General features: G+C 51.7%; 2 protein-coding genes across 3 annotated transcripts in view; one reads left to right on the top strand and one right to left on the bottom strand.

The window, feature by feature from the left end:
* Tulp2 (tubby like protein 2) overlaps window positions 1-4790 on the bottom strand; it is an 8985-nt gene extending 4195 nt beyond the window's left edge. The window contains exons 1-5 of the mRNA XM_023706687.1: window positions 4489-4790; window positions 4030-4068; window positions 3620-3671; window positions 2855-2975; window positions 2011-2106 (exon numbers count right to left, since the gene is read on the bottom strand). Coding sequence (XP_023562455.1) covers window positions 2011-2106; window positions 2855-2975; window positions 3620-3671; window positions 4030-4061 — 301 coding nt within the window. The 5' untranslated portion in view covers window positions 4062-4068; window positions 4489-4790. The remainder of the gene's footprint in view (window positions 1-2010; window positions 2107-2854; window positions 2976-3619; window positions 3672-4029; window positions 4069-4488) is intronic.
* A 1123-nt stretch (window positions 4791-5913) lies between these two features.
* Nucb1 (nucleobindin 1) overlaps window positions 5914-20329 on the top strand; it is a 19038-nt gene continuing 4622 nt past the window's right edge. The window contains exons 1-7 of one of the 2 annotated variants that reach the window (XM_004646473.2): window positions 5914-6003; window positions 6321-6458; window positions 8965-9072; window positions 11352-11484; window positions 14033-14136; window positions 15259-15444; window positions 15909-15999. In XM_004646473.2, coding sequence (XP_004646530.1) covers window positions 6327-6458; window positions 8965-9072; window positions 11352-11484; window positions 14033-14136; window positions 15259-15444; window positions 15909-15999 — 754 coding nt within the window. In that variant the 5' untranslated portion in view covers window positions 5914-6003; window positions 6321-6326. Of the gene's footprint in view, window positions 6004-6060; window positions 6201-6320; window positions 6459-8964; window positions 9073-11351; window positions 11485-14032; window positions 14137-15258; window positions 15445-15908; window positions 16000-20329 lie in introns of those variants that run through there. The other variant, XM_023706691.1, reaches the window with a different exon arrangement.

The raw sequence follows: 20329 nt of genomic DNA, 5'->3' as shown, positions 1-20329 counted from the left end.
ATTACCAGTGTGAGCCACCACACCCAGCTTCAGGGCCCTGGCACTTGGTCCTCCGTACTAGGGATCAAACTCAGGTCCTTGCGCTTCCAGGTAGGTGCTTAGACCGCTGAGCTATCTGCTCAGCCTCCAGTGTGTACCTTTATCTTATTTCCTCTTTACTTGACCCAAGTTCCTCTGTAGATTCAGTGTTTCTCTTACTCTTAACTTTTACTTTTTCAAATCAACTTTGCTTCTGCTTTTCATTATTTATTTATTTATTTGCCTGCTCAGCCCACCTTGAGGGCAGGACTGGCACAGCATGTGGTGCTGGGGATTGAACTGTGGTCCCCTGTGCTTGCCCAAGCTTGCCTAAGCAGGTGCTTTAGACCGCTGAGCTAGCTCTCCGGCCCTTTTTCACTCATTTTATCCAATTCTTTGCTAAAGACAAGAAGAATGTGGAAACCAACTCCAGAAGGAGACTCAAGTACCATGAAACCTGATAACATTTATTGGCGAGCCACTTTTAGAAGGAGCTACCGTGTCCATGTCCATGTGGCTATTCAACTGAATGAAAAGCTATGTGAACAAAGTTTTATTTCAGGGCTGAGGAGATGGCTCAGTAGAATAAGCGCTTTCCTGGCAAGCTCAAGAGCCTGAGTTCAATCCCTGGTTCCACCAAAAAAAAAAAAAAAAATCAAATGTCAGTCTTTTTTTTTTTTTTTTTGCTTCTGGCATAGCTATTTCTTTTTTTCTTTTTTTCCCTAATAGTAGGGTTACATTTTATCTTTAGAGAACCTTTTCTCATGGATGGTTGGTTGCCCATGTGGCTATTCAACTGAATAGAAGGAGCTACCAGGTAATGCTATTGTAAAAATCTTGGCTATGGAATTATAACAAAAATGGTTTTCCTGTAATACTGCCACCCAGATGACCCTTTAAAATTTGCTTTGTAAATGAAGCCAGACCAAAGAAGTCCACATTGTATGATTCCAGTTACATGAATAGGCATTTAATTGAGTGACTGCCAAAGTTTCTATTTGAAATAATGAATAATTGTGGGTTTTTTTTTCTCTCTTTTTTTGTGGCTGGCTCAGCCCATCCTGGGGCAGGGCTGGCATGGCGTGTGGTGCTGGGGGTTGGAACCTGGTCCCTGTGCGCTTGCCTGAGCAGGCACTTTAGACTGTGGAGTTTTGTTTGTTTTTTGTGACCAGCTCAGCCTGCCCTGAGGGTGGAGCTAGTGTGGCTTGTGGTGCCAGGAATCAAACCATGGTCCCTGCGCACTTGCCTAAGCAGGTGCTTTAGACCGCTGAGCTATCTCGCTGGCTTTTTTTTTTTTTTTTTTTGGTCAAGGTCTTGCTATATAGTGCAGACTGGCCTTGATGTCACTATGTAGCCCAGTCTGGCTTCAAACCCATGGTAATCCTCCTGCCTCAACCTCCCAAGTGCTAGGATTCCCAGTATGTGCCACCAGGCCTGGCATGATGAATAATTTCTAAAACTGTTGCAGTACTGGTTGCAGAACTCTGAACAGAGAAAAAGCCATGGAATTCTGTACTGTACATAATTGAATGGTATGGCGTGTGTGTTGTGTTTCAGGGGGCCGGGGAGATGGCTCAGTGGAGTAAGCGCTTCCCTGGCAAGCGCAAGGACCTGAGTTCAATCCCCGGTTCTGACAAAAAAAAAAAAGTAAAGTAATTCAGAGTTATGTTTCAATAAAGCTGTCACTAAAGGAGAGGACGAACTTGTCACATGCACCAGGGGCCAGGCAGACCCCCATGACCAGGCTGGGGAGGAGCTGGAGAGCTGAGATCCTAAACCTGCACTGGGAGAAAGAGCCAGAGACCGGGACTCAAGAGGCAGGATGAGGATGTTAGCGACCTGACCTCTTCCAGGGGAGGGGGGTGGGCGTTGGAGAACCAGGATTGGGGGTTCTATCTCTGGTCGTCCTCACAAGGTAGAATTGTGGGAGATAGGGGCTCTGGGCCTTGAAGTTACCTGCTTGTGTAGGCCAGCCCAGAGCCCAGCACTTGCTGGTGCCATCTCTCCTACAGTTCACGGAGGTGCACAAGGCACTGTGGATATCAGAGTCCGGATGTAGCTCTGACACGCATTCTTGGAGAGCAGGTCCTGTAAGAAGGTACGCAACAAGGCTCGTGGAAACATGGTACAAACCCTGGTGCTCCGTGAAGATCAGGGCTCTGATTATTGGCCTGGATTTTCTTTACCTTTTTTTTTTTTTTTTCCAGAAAACTGGGGATTGAACTCAGGCCTTTGTGCTTGCCAGGGAAGCACTTATTCCACTGAGCCATCTCCCCAGCCCCTGGCCTGGATTTTCTGAACACTATAACTCTGATTCTGAACCCAGATTCTATCCCAAGCATCAAATCAGGACAGCCCTTCCATTAAATTATTGTGTGCTTGATAAAAAACCAAAACAAAAAACCAATCCACACCGGCTGGGGAGATAGCTCAGAGGTCTAAGTGCATGGCAAGTGGAAGGAAGGTGGTGGCTCACACCTGTTCCCAGCGCTGGGGAGGTTGAGACAGGAGGATCACCATGAATCTGAACTGTGTAGTGAGACCCTCCAATTCAAACAACAACAAAAGACCATATGGACTCTCACATTCTTCTAGGACCTGGGGTCTAAATCACTTAGCCAGGACCTCCACAAGCTTTGAACACTTGTGAGCGCTCCCCTCACCCTCCCCTCGGATCCCCGTTCCTTGCCCTCCTCCTTGTGCTCCCCGCCCCCACTCCAGCAGGCTCCACCCCCTCATCCCTCCGGTCTGTTTCCTCTGCCTCCCACCCTGGAGCCCAGGTCCCGCCCCTCAGGAACCCTCTAGGCCACGCCCCTACGCCTACAAACGTTCCCACCTGTGTAGCTAGCAAAGCCCTCCGACTGCAGTCGCCGGTACCCCGCAGAAGCATCTGGATTGGCCTGAACCATGAGTGGTTCTTGGCGCTTCCGTCGTTGCTTCTTCTCAAATAGCTGCCGCTGCAGGAAGACAAATGGGGCACTGGGGTCCCGAACGGAAGACAGAGACAGGGGTTACAGGGCAAATGGAGTCTGAGAACAGCTTCCTCAAGTGGTGCCTGGTTCCTAGAGCCATATTCTGGTCCAAAAGTCTTAACACCCAATCATCTCCTAGGATCTAGAAGTTCTAACCCAGGCATGGTGGTGCACGACTGTAATCCTGCATTTGGGAGGCTGAGGCAGGAGGGGAGGGGAGAGGGGGGATTACTGTAAATTTTTCTTGTGGAGACTTGATCAAAAACAAAAACAAAAACAAAAACAAACATCCTGCCTTGTAGAATCATCGTTTCTAGAAATCCTGGAGTCTCATCACCTGATTTTCTTCTTCTTTTCTTTCAGACCCTTAGCAGTTGCCAGGGAAGCGCTTATTCTAGTGAGCCATCTCCCCGGCCCTGATTTACTTCTTTAAAATCCCAATTCTTTGATCCCCAGTACCAAGCTCCTCAAAAAAAAAAAAAAGAAAAAAATCCCAGTTCTCATGATTTCCTAATTGAAGGACTTGAGATCCAGACAGCACCACCATGCTTGTAGAGACCCAAAACTGGGGCCCTAAGTGGGGCTCTTTGGAGATTTGATTCCCCCACACACACTGCGCTGGACAGTACCTGCTGATCCAGCTTGTGCAACCTCAGGGCAGTGCGCTCCTCCGTCAGAGGCCTTCAGGAGAAACACAGGTCAGATCCTTGGTGAGAGCCTGCAGGGCTCTTGGCCTCCCCAGCACCCCTTCATTCCCTGACCAGGGAGTTCTGAGCGCTGTGAGGTCATAGAAGGCAAACACACAAGAGCCTCCTCTGACCTTCTCAATCTCTGCTCCCACACCAGCACCCCCACATGTGGTCAGGAGGCACAGGGGGAATGAAAGTTTATTTGGTACCGGTGATTGAACTCAGGACCTTGCGCTTACAAGGCACGTGCTTATGCCTGCTGAGCTATATCACCGGCCAGTACTAGCAAGCTTTAAGCTCCCCCACCCCTTCCATCTCCATCACGGAGCTCTTGCGGCTTCCCCACTCACTGTTTCATCCAAAAGTCGGTCTCTTGAGACATCCTGGGACTTGAAGAGGAGTCCAGACCCAGGAGGAGACGTGAGGAGGAGTCAGGACCCAGAGCCAGCATCTCAGTGCGTGCTGCCCTCCAACACCTCTGGCCAAGATTTCCTTTTTATAGACAGGGTCTCTCTTATGTCATTCAGGCTGGCCTTGAATTTGGGGAGATCCTCCTACTTCAGTCTCCCTAACATTTGTATTACAGGCATGTGTCACCACACCTGGCTCCAAGCTTTTGTTTTTGTCCTGGACTCAGGAAGCCCAAACCCAGCACACCCTCTGCCTGAGACCCAGAAGTCTGTTTCCAGTTTCCAACTCAGGACCCTGGTGCCCATGCAACAGGCCCATGTCGCCCCACAGGCCCCCTGCCGACCTCTACCTGGGACCCAGAGCATTGCTTAGTTTTTGCTGTCTGGAGAGCTACTCACGTTGTTCACGCCTTGATGGCTGCCTTGCCTCTGGCCAATATGGCTCTAAACATCCCGGACGCTCTCTTTGAAGCTGAGGACCAAGTCTCCAGGGGAAGAAAAGGGGCTAAGAACGAGGGGAAATTCCCACGGACCCGTCCTGATTCTCCTCTTGGCCCACCAGGCTCCTCTTCCAACAATGACCCCTAGCCCCACCCGGCCAGGCAACCCACTGCAGGGGTTCTGGATTAGAACTGCACATGGGTGTTCCTTAAAGGGAACAAAGAGGGATCGCCTACACGACTTGCTCAGCATTGGGTGGGGCCTGGGATGTCGAGATAGGGTCTAGGGTCTCTCTATGTAGCCCAGGCTGGCCTCAAACTTGCAAAGATCTCCACCTCAGTCTCTTGAGTGCTGGGATTACAGACAGGGACTGCCACTTTCAGCCCCAACTCGCCTATAGAAGCCCTGTGTGGTGGCACCTGCCTGTAGTCTAAGCACGGGAATTGAATTCAGGATTTTATGCTTGCCAACCAGGACCAGGCACTTGAACCCAGCACTTTTTATTTATTTATTTATTTTTTGTGGCGGAACCAGGGATTGAACTCAGGCCCTTGCACTTGTCAGGGAAGTGCTCATTCCATTGAGCCATCTCCCTGGCCCCCCTCTTTTTTTTTTTTTAAACCGGAGATTGAACTCAGGCCCTTGCACTTGCCAGACAAGCGCTTATTCTACTGAGCTATTTCCCCGGCCGAACACAGCACTCTTGAGAGGGCCAGGGAGCCAGCTCAGTAGCATAAGCACCTGCCTGGCATGCGCAAAATCCTGAGTTCAAGCCCTGGTATGGAAAACAAAAACAAAAACAAACAGCTCACGCAATTTAACTATTTATTTATGCTAAAATTTTTAACAACTTTTTTTTTTTTTTTTTTTTTTTGATGGAACCGGGGATTGAACTCAGATCCTTGCATCTGCCGGTCAAGCGCTTACTCTACTGAGCCATCTCCCCGGCCCCTTAACAACTTATTGAGACTGTATTTTTAAAGGCCTAAACAGGGAGGTGGATAAAGGGATATAACTCACTGTGAAGGATATGGGTTCAATTCCCCAGTACCAACCAAAAAAAAAAAAAAAAAAAAAGGAAAAAAGATAATATGGGCTATGGAACTGCCACAGACTAAACTTTAACTTGCAGACTCTTGGGGAGGGAAAATAAATTCGAAAACTACACTTCCCATGAAGCAAAGGGGCCAAGGTGATCGTAGACGTTGTCTCCTTTCCTGGCCTGCACCGAGCTGCAGTTGCCCCCGGAGGTCCCGGATGCCCTCTGCCTAAAAGGCAGGAAGAAGTGTTGCGTCAGGCGCATTTCCAGCCAGGAGGCGGAGCTTTCGTTGAGGGGCTGGGCCACTAGGCGGGTGAAAGGACCAATCAAGTTTCTGGGGCGGGTTCTGTTCAGGAAAGTGGGCGTGGCCTCAGAGGAAATCGCCAGAGACGCCGCGGAGGTCCTCGCTCGGAGACCGCCTTCAGTGGTAGAGGGTAGGTGAAGGGGTTGGGGTCTCCGAATTTTGGATACCAGGAAGAGGGTGACCGGGGGGCGGGGATCCCAGGAGCTATAGGAGGAGTGGGTAGGTGACAGTACTTGTAGGGCCTGGGGAAAGAGGAGCTGAGGCCTGAGGAGGGTGTTGGAGTCTGCGCTGTGGGTACCGGGCTTGTGTGTCGCTGGAAGGTGAGAGGCCTGGGAGAGGTGGCGAAACGCGCTGTGTCTTGATCCCTGGGAGGGGGAGCTGGGCCCTCGGCCCTGGGCCCAGGACCCGGAGCGGAATCATCCACAACCCGCCTCGCCTCCCTCACAGCGCGCCATGCCTCCCTCCGCGCTCCACCGAGTCCTCGTCGTCCTACTGTCGCCTCTGCTGTGGCTGCCGGCCGTGCTGCCCGTGCCCATCGAGCGGGCCGCTGCGAACCAGGAACCGAGCCCCGCCACCGAGAGCCCGGTGAGTGGCCCCGCCTGCACCCAGGGATGCAGTCCCCGCGTTCCCGGAGCCCCAGGGACACTCCAGGATCTCCAACCTGTAGTTGTAGCAGGCCCTTCTCCTGCGGTAGTTTGCAATACGGGGCCTGCGGAGGGGCGGGTGATTTGGTGAAAATGTGGAGGTCGGCTCTTAGATTAGAAAACCAAGTCAGATAGTAAATGAAAAAATGCATCATTCTCACCCAAACCTTTCTGTTCAAGATCTTCCCCATCCAAGGAGGAATTGGGAAGAGAGGTTAAAAACAATGAAAACAAAACCAAGATAACTCCATTTCCCAGGAACACAGAAGCAGTTGGTGGTAGTTACCTGGGGTATTCTGAGCTCATAGGAGCGTGGGCTTAAACTACAAAAGGATGCCAGGTACGGTGCACACATCTGTAACCTCAGCATTCAGGAGGCTGAGGCAGGAGGGTTGCCCTGTGAGTTGGAGACCAGCCCAGGATACACAGTGGGACTTTGTCTCAGAAAATTAAAATTATTAGGCAGAGTGCCAGCCCCCGGGGCATGCTGAGATGGTGATTGAGACTGGGTGTGGTGGCATGCACCTGTAATCCCAGCACCTGGGAGTTGGCAAAACAGAAGGATCAACTGAGTCTGATCTGTGTAGTCAGACCCTGTAGACCCTGGTACTAAATACTTTTTTTGTGTATGTGTGTGTGTGTGGTACTGGGGATTGAACTCTAAATACATTTTTAAAAAATTAAAATTAAAATTACAAAAGGACACATTAAAAAAAAGGACTTGGGAATGGCTCATTATTATTTGCTTGTTCGTTCTGAGACAGGGTCTTGCTATATGGTTGAGGCTGTCCTTGAATTTGCATTGATCCTCCTGCCTCAGCCTCCCAAGTGCTGGGATTACAGGCATGTGCCACCACTCCCACTGTGAATGGTTTATTATTTCCAGCAGATGTTTATCAAACTCCATGAGAACTTTGGTCTTCAGAGTTGGAACTTCAAAGATCAAGTGTCTGGAACTCCAAAGATCAAGTGTCCCCATCCTTCCTGTGGCTGCCTTAGGAATGTGCCTGTGGATGCCTCCTGGAGCAGAGCACTCTATGTGCCTGTGTGGCACTCTATGTGCCTGTGTGGCAGGTCCTTGCCTAGCATGTTAGGCCTAAGCTGTGAAATCTTCGTAGACAGAGGGCCCCTGGGGTCTTCCTCCCCTTCCTTCTCCTAGGCACCTTCCACAAGCAAGGTACAGTGCCAGTCACAGGGCACAAAAGCCCCACACCTTGGGCAACCTGCCTCACTGGGACCTGGAAGACAAGACAGGACTTTCAAAGCATGGACACCCAGGGTGATGGTTGGCATGTAGGAGCTGAGTGCTGAAGTGGCAAACAGGTTAGGCCAACAGAAAAGAAGCCAGGCATGGTGGTACCCACATGGGCGTGTTATCCCAGCACTCTGGGAGGCTGAGGCAGGAGGATCTATTTTGTTCAACCCTAGCCTGGATAGTTTGGCAACTTAGTGAGACCCACTCTCAAAAGAAAAAAAGCTGTGGATGTAGATCAGTGGTAGAGCACTTGCCTCTTACATGAGGCCCTGGATTCTACCCCTAGCACCACTAAATAAACATAAATCCAGGAGACTGTGCAGGTCCTTTGCAGATACTGTGCCCCATTTAATGAGGAGCTTGGGGTGTGTGGCCCTAGATTTCACCCACCAGGCCATGATTGTGGTGCCTGCCTTACAGACAGAAAGTGTGAGGCCTGGTATTAGGCAGGAGGCCAGGGCTCTCGGTCTTGTCCCTTGCCGTCAGCCTACAGCAGCAGTGCCTGCCCTGTGGTCGTGCTCTGGCAATGCGTGTTGCAGAGTAAGGGAAGAAATGAATGCATGGGTGTTTCACTGGTTCCCAACTGGCACCTCCAGGCGCCCTTCTGTGGGCAGTGTTGGCCTAAGTGTACACTGAAGAGATTCTGTTTTGAGATAATGAGATAGGGTCTCATTATGTAGCTCAGGCTGGCTTTGAACTCAGGAGTCCTCCTGCCTCAGCCTCCTGAGTGCTGAGATTGATTATAGGCCTGTACCTCCACAACCAGCTCTCACCCACATAATTTTCTTTTAGTTCTGCGCTGCAGGCCTGGGAGGAACTGAACACCGCAGCTGGAGGTTCAGGGCCTTCAACTGTGCGGGTTCCTGGGCTCCCAGCAACTACTTTTTTTCTTCTTCTTCTTTTTTAAAAATGTATTTGGTGCAGGGTCCTACTACACAGTTTAGACTCTTCGTTATCCTCCTGTTTTCAGCCTTCCCACTGCTGAGATCATGGGCGTGTGCCACCACGCCAGGTCTCTGGGCGACTCAGCGCACCCGGGGGCGGGGCAGGCATGGCATGTGGTGCCAGGGATCGAACCCCAGTCCGTGCACCCCAGCAGCTACTTTCATACAGCACTGCGGTCCTGCCCTAGGGAAGGACCTGGAGGAGGGTGGGGGCGGGACTGCTACATGTGCGTGTCCTTGTCATCCAGGACACGGGTCTGTACTACCACCGGTACCTCCAGGAGGTCATCAATGTGCTGGAGACGGACGGGCACTTCCGGGAGAAGCTGCAGGCTGCCAATGCTGAGGACATCAAGGTACGGCCAAGTGTGGAGAGGGGCGGGCGTACCTTGACAGGGGCTCATGGGGCAGGGTTGGGGCCAGAGGAGCTGTGTGGCTGCAATTGCGCCCAGGCTCTGGGATGCGGGAATGAGACCCAGGGCTGTAAGTGGGCAGCTTTTGGGGTCATGGAGCTGGGAAGGGACCTGGGGGACCTAGATGCCTGCGTTGAGCATAGCCTGGTAAGGTGGCTTCTAGTCTCAATGATGGTGCTTACCTAGATGGGACTCAGTTTGCTGTGCCTCAGTTTCCCCATCTGTAAAATAGGAGTAGTAATGAAACCTGTGTCAGGAATGCAGGATCAGATCTGGGGGAGAGGGTGTGGTAGCGCACACCTGGAGTCCCAGCACTCGGGAGGCTGAGGCAGGAGGTACATGGCCCAGCTTTAAGGCCAGCCTAAACTACTTAGCGAGAATCTGGCTCAAAAAAATGGATTAGGGTGGCCAGGTAGATGGCTCAGTAGAATAAGAACTTCCCTGGCAAGCGCAAGGGCCTGAGTTCAATCCCTGGTTCTGCAAAAAAAATAAAAAAATAAATAAATAATGGATTAGTGGCACATGCACCCACTTCCTCTTTTCCGGCTGGAACCACGGAGGGTGTAGAAGAGAAGAAAAAGAAGGGTCCAGCTGTGTGAGAAACCCTCAAGAAAAAGCGAAGACATTTCGCAGAGTTGAAGATAAAGCGTCTGAGAAAGAAGTTTGCCCAGAAGATGCTTCGCAAGGCGAGAAGGAAGCTCATCTATGAAAAAGCCAGGCACTGTCATAAGGAGCACAGACAGATGTACAGAACTGAGATCTGAATGGCGAGGATGGCGAGAAAAGCTGGCCGCTTCTATGTCCTGCAGAGCCCAAAGTGGCATTTGTCACCCGCATCAGGAGTATCAGTGGTGTGAGCCCAAAGGTCCGCAAGGTGCTGCCGTTTCTTCGTCTTCGCCAAATCTTCAGTGGTACCTTCGTTAAGCTCAACAAGGCTTTAATTGCCATGCTGAGAATCGTGGAGCCGTACATTGCGTGGGGGCGCCCAATCCTCAATCGTGGAGCCGTACATTGCGTGGGGGCGCCCAATCCTCAATCGTGGAGCCGTACATTGCGTGGGGGCGCCCAATCCTCAAGCCAGTGAGTGAACTAGTACACAAGCGTGGCTACGGCAGTCAGTAAGAAGCGAATTGCCTTGGCAGATAACTCGTTGATGGCTTGATCTCTTGGTGAATATGGCATCATCTGCATGGAGGATCTGATTCATGAGATCTACACTGTTGGAAAACGCTTCAAAGAGGCAAATGACTTCCTGTGCCTGTTCAAGTTATCATCTCCATGAGGTGGAATGAAGAAAAAGACCACCCATTTGGTGGAAGGCTGGAAATAGGGAGGACCAGATCAACAGGCTTATTAGAAGGATGAACTAAGGTATCTACGCTGGTGTTTTTATGATTTGGTCAGTTAATAAAGTATCTGCTTCCAAATTGAAAAAAAGAATGGATTAGGATGTGAATGCAGCCCCCAGGGAGACGTGACACCAGGGTGACCTAGGGGCTGGGGCAGGAGCCTTTCCCCGGTGCCTCAGTGTGTTCATCTGTTGAGTTAGAAGGTGGCTTTGGCAGGTGTGCGCCTGTGGCTGCGACTGCAGCACTCTGTGATCACCCCGGCCCTGTGTGGTCACCCTGTTGCTCTCCCTGTGGGCTGGAGGAGTGTGCGTGCGTCACCGGCATGGCCTCCCCAGCCCCTTGGGACCGAGCCATCACAGAGACAGCCATGGGCGGGGGGCGTCCAGAAAGGGCGCACTGAGCAGGGCTGGCTCTGCAGCCAGGGCCGCGGAACTGCCGGTGGAGGTGGCCCGGGGGACCTGTGTGCAGAGGGAGCCTTCCACTGCCCTGTGCTGTGTGCTGCTCCCTCCTTTTTCGTTGTTTCTTTTTAGACAGTCTCTCTCTATGTAGCCCATGGTGATCCTCCAGCTTCAGCTTCCTGAGTGCTAAAGGGATTACAGGCTGCTTTGCCCTGAGGGACATCGAGGGCCTTGTGAAGAGTTGGAAAGGGAGCAAGAGCCCCAACAGGAGGGACAGCAGACCCCAGGACCCTGGGGCTGGACCAGGCGTGGGATCTACAGTGTGCCAGGCGGCAGGGGGAGAGGGGACAGAAAAAAGAAAAACGTGAAGTGTGCCAGGCTGGGTCTGGGGCCCGGGCCCTGTTCCTGCAGGCCTGGGAGGTGGGCCAGGGGACTGAGCATAGGTCGAGCTGACTGGCATTCCCTGTCCCAGCAGAGCGGGAAGCTGAGCCGAGAGCTGGACTTTGTCAGCCACCATGTCCGCACCAAGCTGGATGAGCTGAAGCGACAGGAGGTGTCAAGGCTACGGATGCTGCTCAAGGCCAAGATGGACGCCAAGCAGGAGCCCAGTGAGCAGGCTGGGGCTGGGGCTGGGCAGGGGCAGGAGGCTGCTGCAGTCTCCTTCAGGTGTGCTTTCTTTTCTTTTTTTTTTTTTTTGGCGAAACCTGGGATTGAACTCAGGCCCTTGCCAGGGAAGTGTTTATTCTACTGAGCCATCTCCCCAGCCCCGAGGTGTGCTTTCGCCCTTGCATCATTACATTACTGAGGTTACTTTTCATTTCCATGTTTTTTTGTTTTTTTTTTTAATTTTTGATGGTGGCGGGGATCAAACTGGGGACCTCGTGCTTGCTAGGCACGCACTTATGCTACTGAGTCCATGGTTTATTTTTTTTAAATATTTATTTATTTATTTATTGTGTGTGTGTGTGTGTGTGTGTGTGTGTGTGTGTGTGTGTGTGGCCAGCTCAGCCCACCAGGGGGCGGGGCTGGCTGGCATGTGGTGCTGGGGATTGAACCGCAGTCCCTGTGCTTTGCTAAGCTTGTGCTAAGTAGGTGCTTTAGACCACTGAGCCATCTCACCAGCCCCCATGGTTTATTTTTAACCTTTATTTTATTTTATTTTTTTGGCAGTACTGGGGATTGAACTCATGACCTTGAACTTGCCAGGCAAACACTTACTCTACTGAGCTATCTCCCCAGCCCTATAATCTTTAAACATTGTAATTGTTTAGCCAGGAATGGTACTGGACCCCAGTCATTCTGATGGGAGGCTGAGGACTGCAAATTCAATCTAGTCTGAAAAAACTAGTGATTTAGTGAGATTCTATCTCAAAAGAGTGTGTGTGGGGGGAATATAGCTCAGTGGCACAGCACCTGCCTGGCAAATGCAAAGTCCTGAGTTCAATTCTTGGTACCAAAACCCCCCAAAAAACTAAAGGAATAAAGGACTTGGGAATGTAGCTCTGGAAAGATCCTGGATTGGACCCCCAGTTCCAGGGGGAGAAAATCATGATCATTCATTCACCTTTGTAGTGCTGGAGCTGGCTCCCCCACCCTTACCATACGCACCCCACATGCGAGGCAAGTGCCCTGTGGCCGAGCCTCAGGCCCAGCTGTGCTTGTCTTTCTGTACCCTTCCATAGAACCATTTCCCGTACAGGGTCTACAGGGTCTCACTATGTAGATCGGACTTGCAGTGATTCTCCTGTTTGCAGCCTCCCAAGAGCTGGGGTTACAGGCGCACGCCACCACGCCCAGTCTCAGTCGCCATCTCAGTGTGCCCCGGGGATTGAACCCTGACCACTGTGCTCTGCCTAAGCAGGTGCTTTAGTCCGCTGAGCTATCAAGCTGGCCTTCCTTAGAGTGATTCTAATTTCTTCACATTCATATCAGAAACTATACACATGAGAGGATCTGCCCATCTCCCTGCCCTCGATTCTTTCTGTCCTCAGAGTTCATGAAGGCTCCCTCTCTTAAAACAAAGCAAAAAAAACTGTATACACATCTGTAGGGGATATATATATATACACACACACACACACACACACACACACTTCTTCAGTTGGTTTTGCAGTACCCTTGTGCATGCTAGGCAAGTGCTCTCTCACTGAGCTACACCCCAAACCCTTTTTTGTTTTTTTATTTTTTGGTGGAACTGGGGATTGAACTCAGATCCTTGCGCTTGCCAGGGAAGTGCTTATTCTACTGAGCCATCTCCCCGCTCCCCCTTTTTTATTTTGAGATAGGGTCTTAATAAAAAGTTGTCTAGGACCAGGGAGATAGCTCAGTAGAATAAGAGCTGTAGAATAAGCACTTGCCTGGCAAGCACAAGGACCCAAGTTCAATCTCTGGTTCCGCAAAAAAAAAAAACAAAACATCGTCTAGGCTGGCCTGACTTTTGCAGTCCTCATGTTTTAGCCTCCGGGGCACTGAGATTGTAGGCATGTACCACCACTGCACCTGGCAACTTGATTGTTTATTTTAGGGAAGTGTCTACAGGGTGTTCAGAGTCTCACTACTAAATCACTCACTTGTAGTGATCTGCCTGTTTACAGCCTCGCAAGGTGCACACCACCATGCCCAGCCTCAGTTGCTGTCTCAGTGTGCCCTGGTGGCGGGGATGGCATGACAGGCCCAGGGATTGAACCCCTGGCCCCTGGGCCTGCTTGCAGGTGCTTTAATCTGCTGAGCTATTTGGCCAGCCCTGGGTTTTTTATTTATTTACCTTTATGTATTTGGTGTAGGGTCTCGCTATGCAGCTCAGACTCATAGTGATCCTCTTGTTTTCAGCTCCTCAGCACTGGGATTACAGGTATGCGCCTCCATGCCTGGTCCTGGGGGCCAGCTCAGTGCTCCTGGGGGCGGGCCTTGGGCCAGCGTGGCATGTGGTACCAGGGACTGAACCCCGGTCACTGCACTTGCCTAAGCAAGCACTTAGTCTACTGAGCTTTCTTGCTGGCCCTGAGTATCAGACTCCGTAACAGGTTCCCCTCCTCTGGGTCGTCCGCCCTGTTTGCCCCAGACCCACACCCCTCTCCCAGGGCCACCTGCTGCCCTCTGTGACCACCTTTAGAGCCCACCTAGCCTGAGCGTTGTTCTGTTTAACTCCTCACCCAGATGTACAGGTGGATCACCTGAGTCTCCTGAAGCAGTTTGAGCACCTGGACCCTCAGAACCAGCACACGTTCGAGGCCCGAGACCTGGAGCTGCTGATCCAGACAGTAAGGGCGTGGGGGTAACCACAGGAGAAGCCTGGCAAAGGGGGAGAAGGGAATGGGGTGGGACACAGGCTGCTCTCAGACTGGGCAGAGCCTGGCAGAAGTTGATCATTCCTAGGAAGGCTTTGCTGGTCTCTGCTTCCTCTTTCTCCTCCCCTTCATCTTCCCCTTCTCTTTCTTCTTTTCTTGCAAGGAAGCACTTTACCTTTGCCCTGTATCCCAGCTCTGAAAGCATCCCCAGCGCTGTGGTCTAAAAGCCTGCCCTGAAGCTGGGTGTGGGGCATACATGTATAATCTCAGTACTCCGGAGGCTGAGGCAGGAGGCTTTCCATGAGTCCGAGGCTACCCTGGGCTACATAGTAAGACCCTCCCCCAGTATAACCCACCCCCATTTTTCATTGGAAAGCAAGAAATACAGGCAGAACAGCCTGGAGATCCTTGAGACCTGGCTCTGCTCCCTCCCTGGCTTGGTCCTTCTATTGGACTAGGGGTGGGGACCTTCACCTCTGTGTCCTTGCCATGGGGTAAATGATGACCCCCATCTATATGTCCGAATCCAAGAATTTGTGCTGTGCTTTGTGGCAAAAGGGACTGGTAGGTGCAGTTTATCCCAGCCCTCTGGGAGACAGAAGCAGCAGGCCATGAGTTCAAGTCCAGTCTGAGTAACACAGTGGCATGGAGAACGTGCCAGGCTGCCTTGGCTCTGATCCTACCCCTTGGCCTGGTAGCCCTGCCCGGCCCAGGCCCTGCTTTTCCTTTTTCCTTTTTCTTTTTCTTCTTTCTTGAGACAGGATCTCTCTGCATAGTTCAGTCTGGCTTCAAACTCATTGTGTAGCCCAGGCCAGCCTTGTACTCAGAGCAGCTCTCTTGCCTTGGCCTCCCAGGAGCCAAGATTACAGGCATATACCACCGTGCCAAGCAGCCCAGGTCTTGAGATAATCGTAATCTCTTCTGAGGAGAGAGGAGCTTGTTACAGGGCAGGAGCAGCCATGGAGAACACGAAATGAGACCAGGCTAAGGGACTTGTCCCAGGAGCAGCTCGGCCTGCCCCTCGCTAGCTTCCCTGCCAACGGCTTCCCTCGTTTGGGCTGGTTCAAAAATTATACAAATCTTTGTTCCCTGCAGGCTACCCGGGACCTCGCGCAGTACGATGCGGCCCATCATGAGGAGTTTAAACGCTATGAGATGCTCAAGGAACATGAGAGACGCCAGTACCTGGAGTCCCTGGGAGAGGAACAGCGAAAAGAGGCAGAACGTAAACTGGAAGAGCAGCAGCGCCGGCACCGGGAGCACCCCAAAGTCAATGTGCCTGTAAGGACCCATGCATAGCCACACTCTGGAAGCCGTAGGAGCACAGTAATTAGAATGAAAACTCACAGGACGTTCGAGAGCAAAAAGTTATTTTACCAAACTCCTGTAGGGGATGCTGGGAATTGTAGTTTTCTTTTCTTTCTTTTCTTTTTTTTTTTCTTTTGGTGGAACCAGGGATTGAACTCAGGCCTTTGCGCTTGCAAAGAAGTAGAAGCGCTTATTCTACTGAGCCATCTCCCCAGCCCCTGTAGTTTTCCTTTTTTTTTTTTTTTTTTTTCAGAACTGGGGATTGAACTCAGGCCGTTGCCTGGGAAGCGCTTATTCCACTGAGCCATCTCCCCGGCCCCTGTAGTTTTCTTAATTGAGGCGCACAACCTTTTTTGGATAAGGGTAAGGGTTTTTTGTGCTCTAACCCATGGCACCCAGGCTCTTTGCTCATAAGCCCCTGGCTGTTGTCCACACAGGGAAGCCGAGCACAGTTGAAGGAGGTATGGGAGGAACTGGATGGATTGGACCCCAACAGGTTTAACCCCAAGACCTTCTTCATCCTGCATGGTAAGGAGGAGGGGGCAGGTGGCGTAGACCCAGAACAAACCTAAAACTCTCTAACTACTCCAAGCTCTGACCCTTGCAGTTGCTGAGTCTTCCATGGCACACCAGGCCTCTTTTCTGAGATACATCAGTCCCCTGGGCCCTACACCCTGGCCAGTATCTACAAGCTGTGTGGCCCTGTCAAGAAAGTTGGGGGACTGGGGGCCAGAGAGATAGCCCAGTGAGCCTGCTTAGGGAAGCTTAAGCAAATGCAGGGATCATGGTTCAATGCCCAGGGTGCCATGTCAGCCTGGTCCCCAGGGCATGCTGAGATGGCCACGAGAGGGAGAGAGAGAGAGACAGTGCGCGCGCAAGCAGGCAAGCTGGGCCTCCAGCTAGGCCTCCTGAGTGCGGGAGAGCTGTGTCCCTCAGCAAGTAAGAGCAGGGCCTCAGCACAGCTCAGCAGAGCCTGGGCCTCGTCCATGTTTACTGAGTGCTGCCAGGGACCAGCTGTGTCAGACCTGGGGACAAAACCGTGAAGCATTCAGAGTCCGTCCCCTCTGAGCCGACAGACAGATGGGACTGTGTTGGAAAGTCAATTAAAATGGTAACATGCATCCTGATTTTAGGCTTGGTAACATACAGAGGAGAAAAGGGGCAGCCATGAATTGATGAAGTACGTCCTGTAATAGTCTCAGGGGAAAAAAAAAAAGAGTCTCAGGAGATGGAAAAAAGCCAGCTGGGCAAGGCCTGTAATCCCAGCAATCCTGGTGGCTGAGGCAGGAAGACTGCAATTTCGAGACCTCCCCGGGCAATTTAGTGAGACCCTGACGCAGGAAAAAAGGGCTCAAGTGTAGCACATGGTTAGAGCACCCCTGGCGTTCAATTCTTGGTACTGCAAGAAAAAGGGACTTTAACCTCGAGGTAATGGGGTGAAAGTAGCTACTGCGGGTAGCATGATGGGGCTGTTCTGTTTTTTCGTTTTGCAACCAGTGCTGCCCAAGTAAAATCCAGCCCAGCAGCCGCCAGCCCCGAGTGGCTGCTGATCAGTTGAAACGTGGCTTGTGTGATTGTGTGACTGAGGGACTGACCTTTTTTTTCACTTTCACTTTTTTTTTTTTTTTTTTTTTTGCGGAACCGGGGATTGAACTCAGGCTCTTGTGCTTGCCAGGGAAGCGCTTATTCTACTGAGCCATCTCCCTGGCCCATCACTTTCACTTTTTGGGGGGGGTTCGGAATGCCTTCAGGGCAGGTTTGGCTGGCTTGAGTTGTAGGGATTGAACCACAGCAGCCTGAGCCTGACTGCTTTGTTGAAGCAGCCACTTGAAGAGCTGAGCTAAGGGCCCGCAATCACTTTCACTTTTGATAAACCTTATTTATTTAGGGTTTTTTGAAATAGGATCTCGGGCCAGTGAGATAGCTCAGCAGTCTAAAGTGCCTGTTTAATCAAACTTAGGCAAGCACGCAGGGACCATGGTTCGATCCCCAGCACCACATGCTATGCCAGCCCCGCCCCCCGGGGTGGGCTGAGGTAGCCACAAAAAAAAAAGAAAAGAAAAGAAAGAAAGGATCTCACGCTAACTCAAATATGTTGGGATGAAAACAATGCTCTATCACACTGGCAAATTGAACCTTTTTTTTTTTTTAATCTTAAAAAGAAGAAGAAAAGAAAAATGTAATACCCGTAATCCCAGCATTTGGAAACCTGAGGCACTTTGAGTCTGGCTTGAACTATATAATGAGACCCTGTCTTGCAAAAACTAAACTAAATACAAAAAAATGTAATCATGGAAGTTTACCATGTTAATTATTTTTAAATGTACAGTTCAAGCCAGGCGTGGTGGTGCATGCCTGTAATTCTGGTACTGAGGAAGCTGAGGCAGGAGGATCACCATGAGTTTGAGGCCAGCCTGAATGTCAGGGCTGGAGCTGTGCTTTTGCAGGTGAGATCCCCAGGGAAAAGAAGCCATCTGCTACGCCATTCCCTGGTGAGAGGAGGGGCTCACACCCTGCGACATGCACGACACACTACATGGTTAATCCTTTAGCCACGCTCCCATAAGTCCTGCCATAAGCACCCCATGAGGGTCAGTGTACCATCTGCCAGTCCTGCACCGCCCAAGTTGGTACTCAGAGTGTCAGCCCTTGAAGTGTAGCCCAGCTCTCTGAGCACTCATGACCTGCCTATTCTAGGGTTTTTTTGGTTGTTGTTGTTTTCTTTTTTCTTTTTTGGTGGAACTGGGGATTGAACTCAGGCCCTTGTGCTCGCCAGGGAAGCACTTATTCCACTGAGCCATCTCCCCAGCTCCGTTTTCTTTTTTCTGCAGAACCGGGGATTGAACTCAGGCCCTTGCACTTGCCAGGCAAGCGCTTATTCTACTGAGCCATCTCCCCGGCCCCCTGTTCTGGCTTTAAACTGGAAGATTTCTGTACTGGGCTGGACAGTAACTACTATCTATTGGGGGGTTGTACTGTGGCTAGAGCCACCAGTATACCTGGCATCAGCTGCGGGTCCCACTTTGCCCTCTGCCTAGGGGCTGGGTGTCATCCAGCCCATCATCCTGCATGGTCTCCTGGGCCTTGTCAGTCCTGGATCCCACAACTTTTGCCAGCTTAGCCAACAACGGGCTACGGAGAACAAGGTGTGCTCTGCAAGTCTGTCTGTCCCCCAGTGTGTGAAGGAGGGGCCTGAGCCACTCACTGCTGGGAGGGGACGTCCCTGTACGCAGCCAGCATCTAGGGGCGTTTAGTCTTCAGGTTCACTGTCTGCTGCCCCCGATCCCTCCCAGGTGTGCAGCACAGCATACACCGCTGCCAGCCATTTCTCAACCAGGGAATAGCGGCTTTCGGCTCCTTTCCATAACTGTGGCCAAAATCCAGGAGGCTCCTTCCACTTCCCCTTCTTACAGGCCCATCATTGCCATACTGACGGTTAGGGTGAAGGGCAGTGTAGGGTTTGCTACCCAGTGGGCTTGTGCCAGTGCGACTGGTTTTTTGTTTCTCTTATTCCTGGAAAGTAGCTTCTGCCACATCTGCCCAGCCCTAGGTTGTGCCTCTTGGTCATCTGGTATTAGAGGCACAGCAGAATAGCTAAGTGCAGTATAAACACCCGCCAGAAACCCCGCGAGCCCGCGTCCGCCATGGCCGGCAAGCTGTCGTGGGCCTGTGCATAGAAAGCGCTGAGGTAAGGGAAGATCTGTGAGACGGTCCCATTAGTCAGAAATGAGTGGTGACTCAGCACCAGTGCTCTGTGTTTTGGGGGCCAAGAAATAATTATTTGTACGTGTGGCCTCCAGTCCCTCGGGGTCCCCACTAACTAGGTGCTTTGGCCTGAAGGGAAGCCAGGTCAGTTTCTCTTGTTTCACTGGGGCTGGTTTCATCTTTGGTCCATACCACTCGGGGTACAGCTGCTGCCGGGGAGTCAGGCCCACCCACCTGTCTTTCGTATGCTAAGCTGACAGCCGGCGGGCCCATCCAGATTCTGTGCCGCAGGCTGGCCTTCAGGGGCCCCGCTGCCTCTCCATGGGCAGCCTTGCTCGCTTTAACTCCTAGTCTCCTGGCTCGGCTAAGGTGTCCACAGCATCATGAATTTGGGGATCTATGAAGGGGGCCTGGAGGGCCGCCGCTGTGCTGAATGTGCCCGCTTGCCAGGGCCGCGCCCTTCACGCTGGCCGTGGCAGCGTGTGGTACACGTCATGTGGTGCATGCCCATTTCCGTCAGCACAAATACTAAGCCTAAGTAGGTGGTTGGCGGAACCGGGGATTGAACTCTGGTCCTTGTGCTTGCCAGGCAAGTGCTTATTCCACTGAACTATCTCCCCGGCTCCCCTAAAGTTTTTTTTTTTTTTTTTCCTTTTTTTTGTTCAGGGTCTCACTACATAGCCCACATTAGTAGCGATCCTCCTGATTTCTGCCTCCCAGATGCTGGGATTACAGGCGCACGCCACCGCGCCCGGACTCCGTTGCCAGCTCAGCGCACTCAGTGCACCCGGAGGTGGGCCGGCGTGGCATGCGGAGCCAAGGACTGAACCCTGGCCCCTGCGTTTAACTAAGCTTAGTCCGCTGAGCTATACCGCCGGCCCTTGTTTTTGTTTTTTTGGGGGACTCAAAACTGGGAACCTTATGCTTGCCATGCAGGCACCGTGCCTCTGAGCTGCGTTCCTGGGCCATCAGTTGCCTGTTTGCGACTTCCTCCAGCAAGTCACTTGGATTTAGTCAAGCCAGGCAAACTTGCCATTAAACAGGTTATCAAAGTTGGTCACCAGGGCCTTGGGAGATAGCACAGTAGAATAAGCGCTTGCCTGGCAAGTGCAGGGTCCTGAGTTCAATCCGTTTAAAAAAAAAAAAAAAAAAA

This window comes from Octodon degus, unplaced genomic scaffold (assembly GCF_000260255.1).
Source record: "Octodon degus isolate 3935 unplaced genomic scaffold, OctDeg1.0 scaffold00268, whole genome shotgun sequence".
Classification (NCBI taxonomy): Eukaryota; Metazoa; Chordata; class Mammalia; order Rodentia; family Octodontidae; genus Octodon; species Octodon degus.
This window is presented reverse-complemented; position numbering and strand designations above follow the sequence as displayed.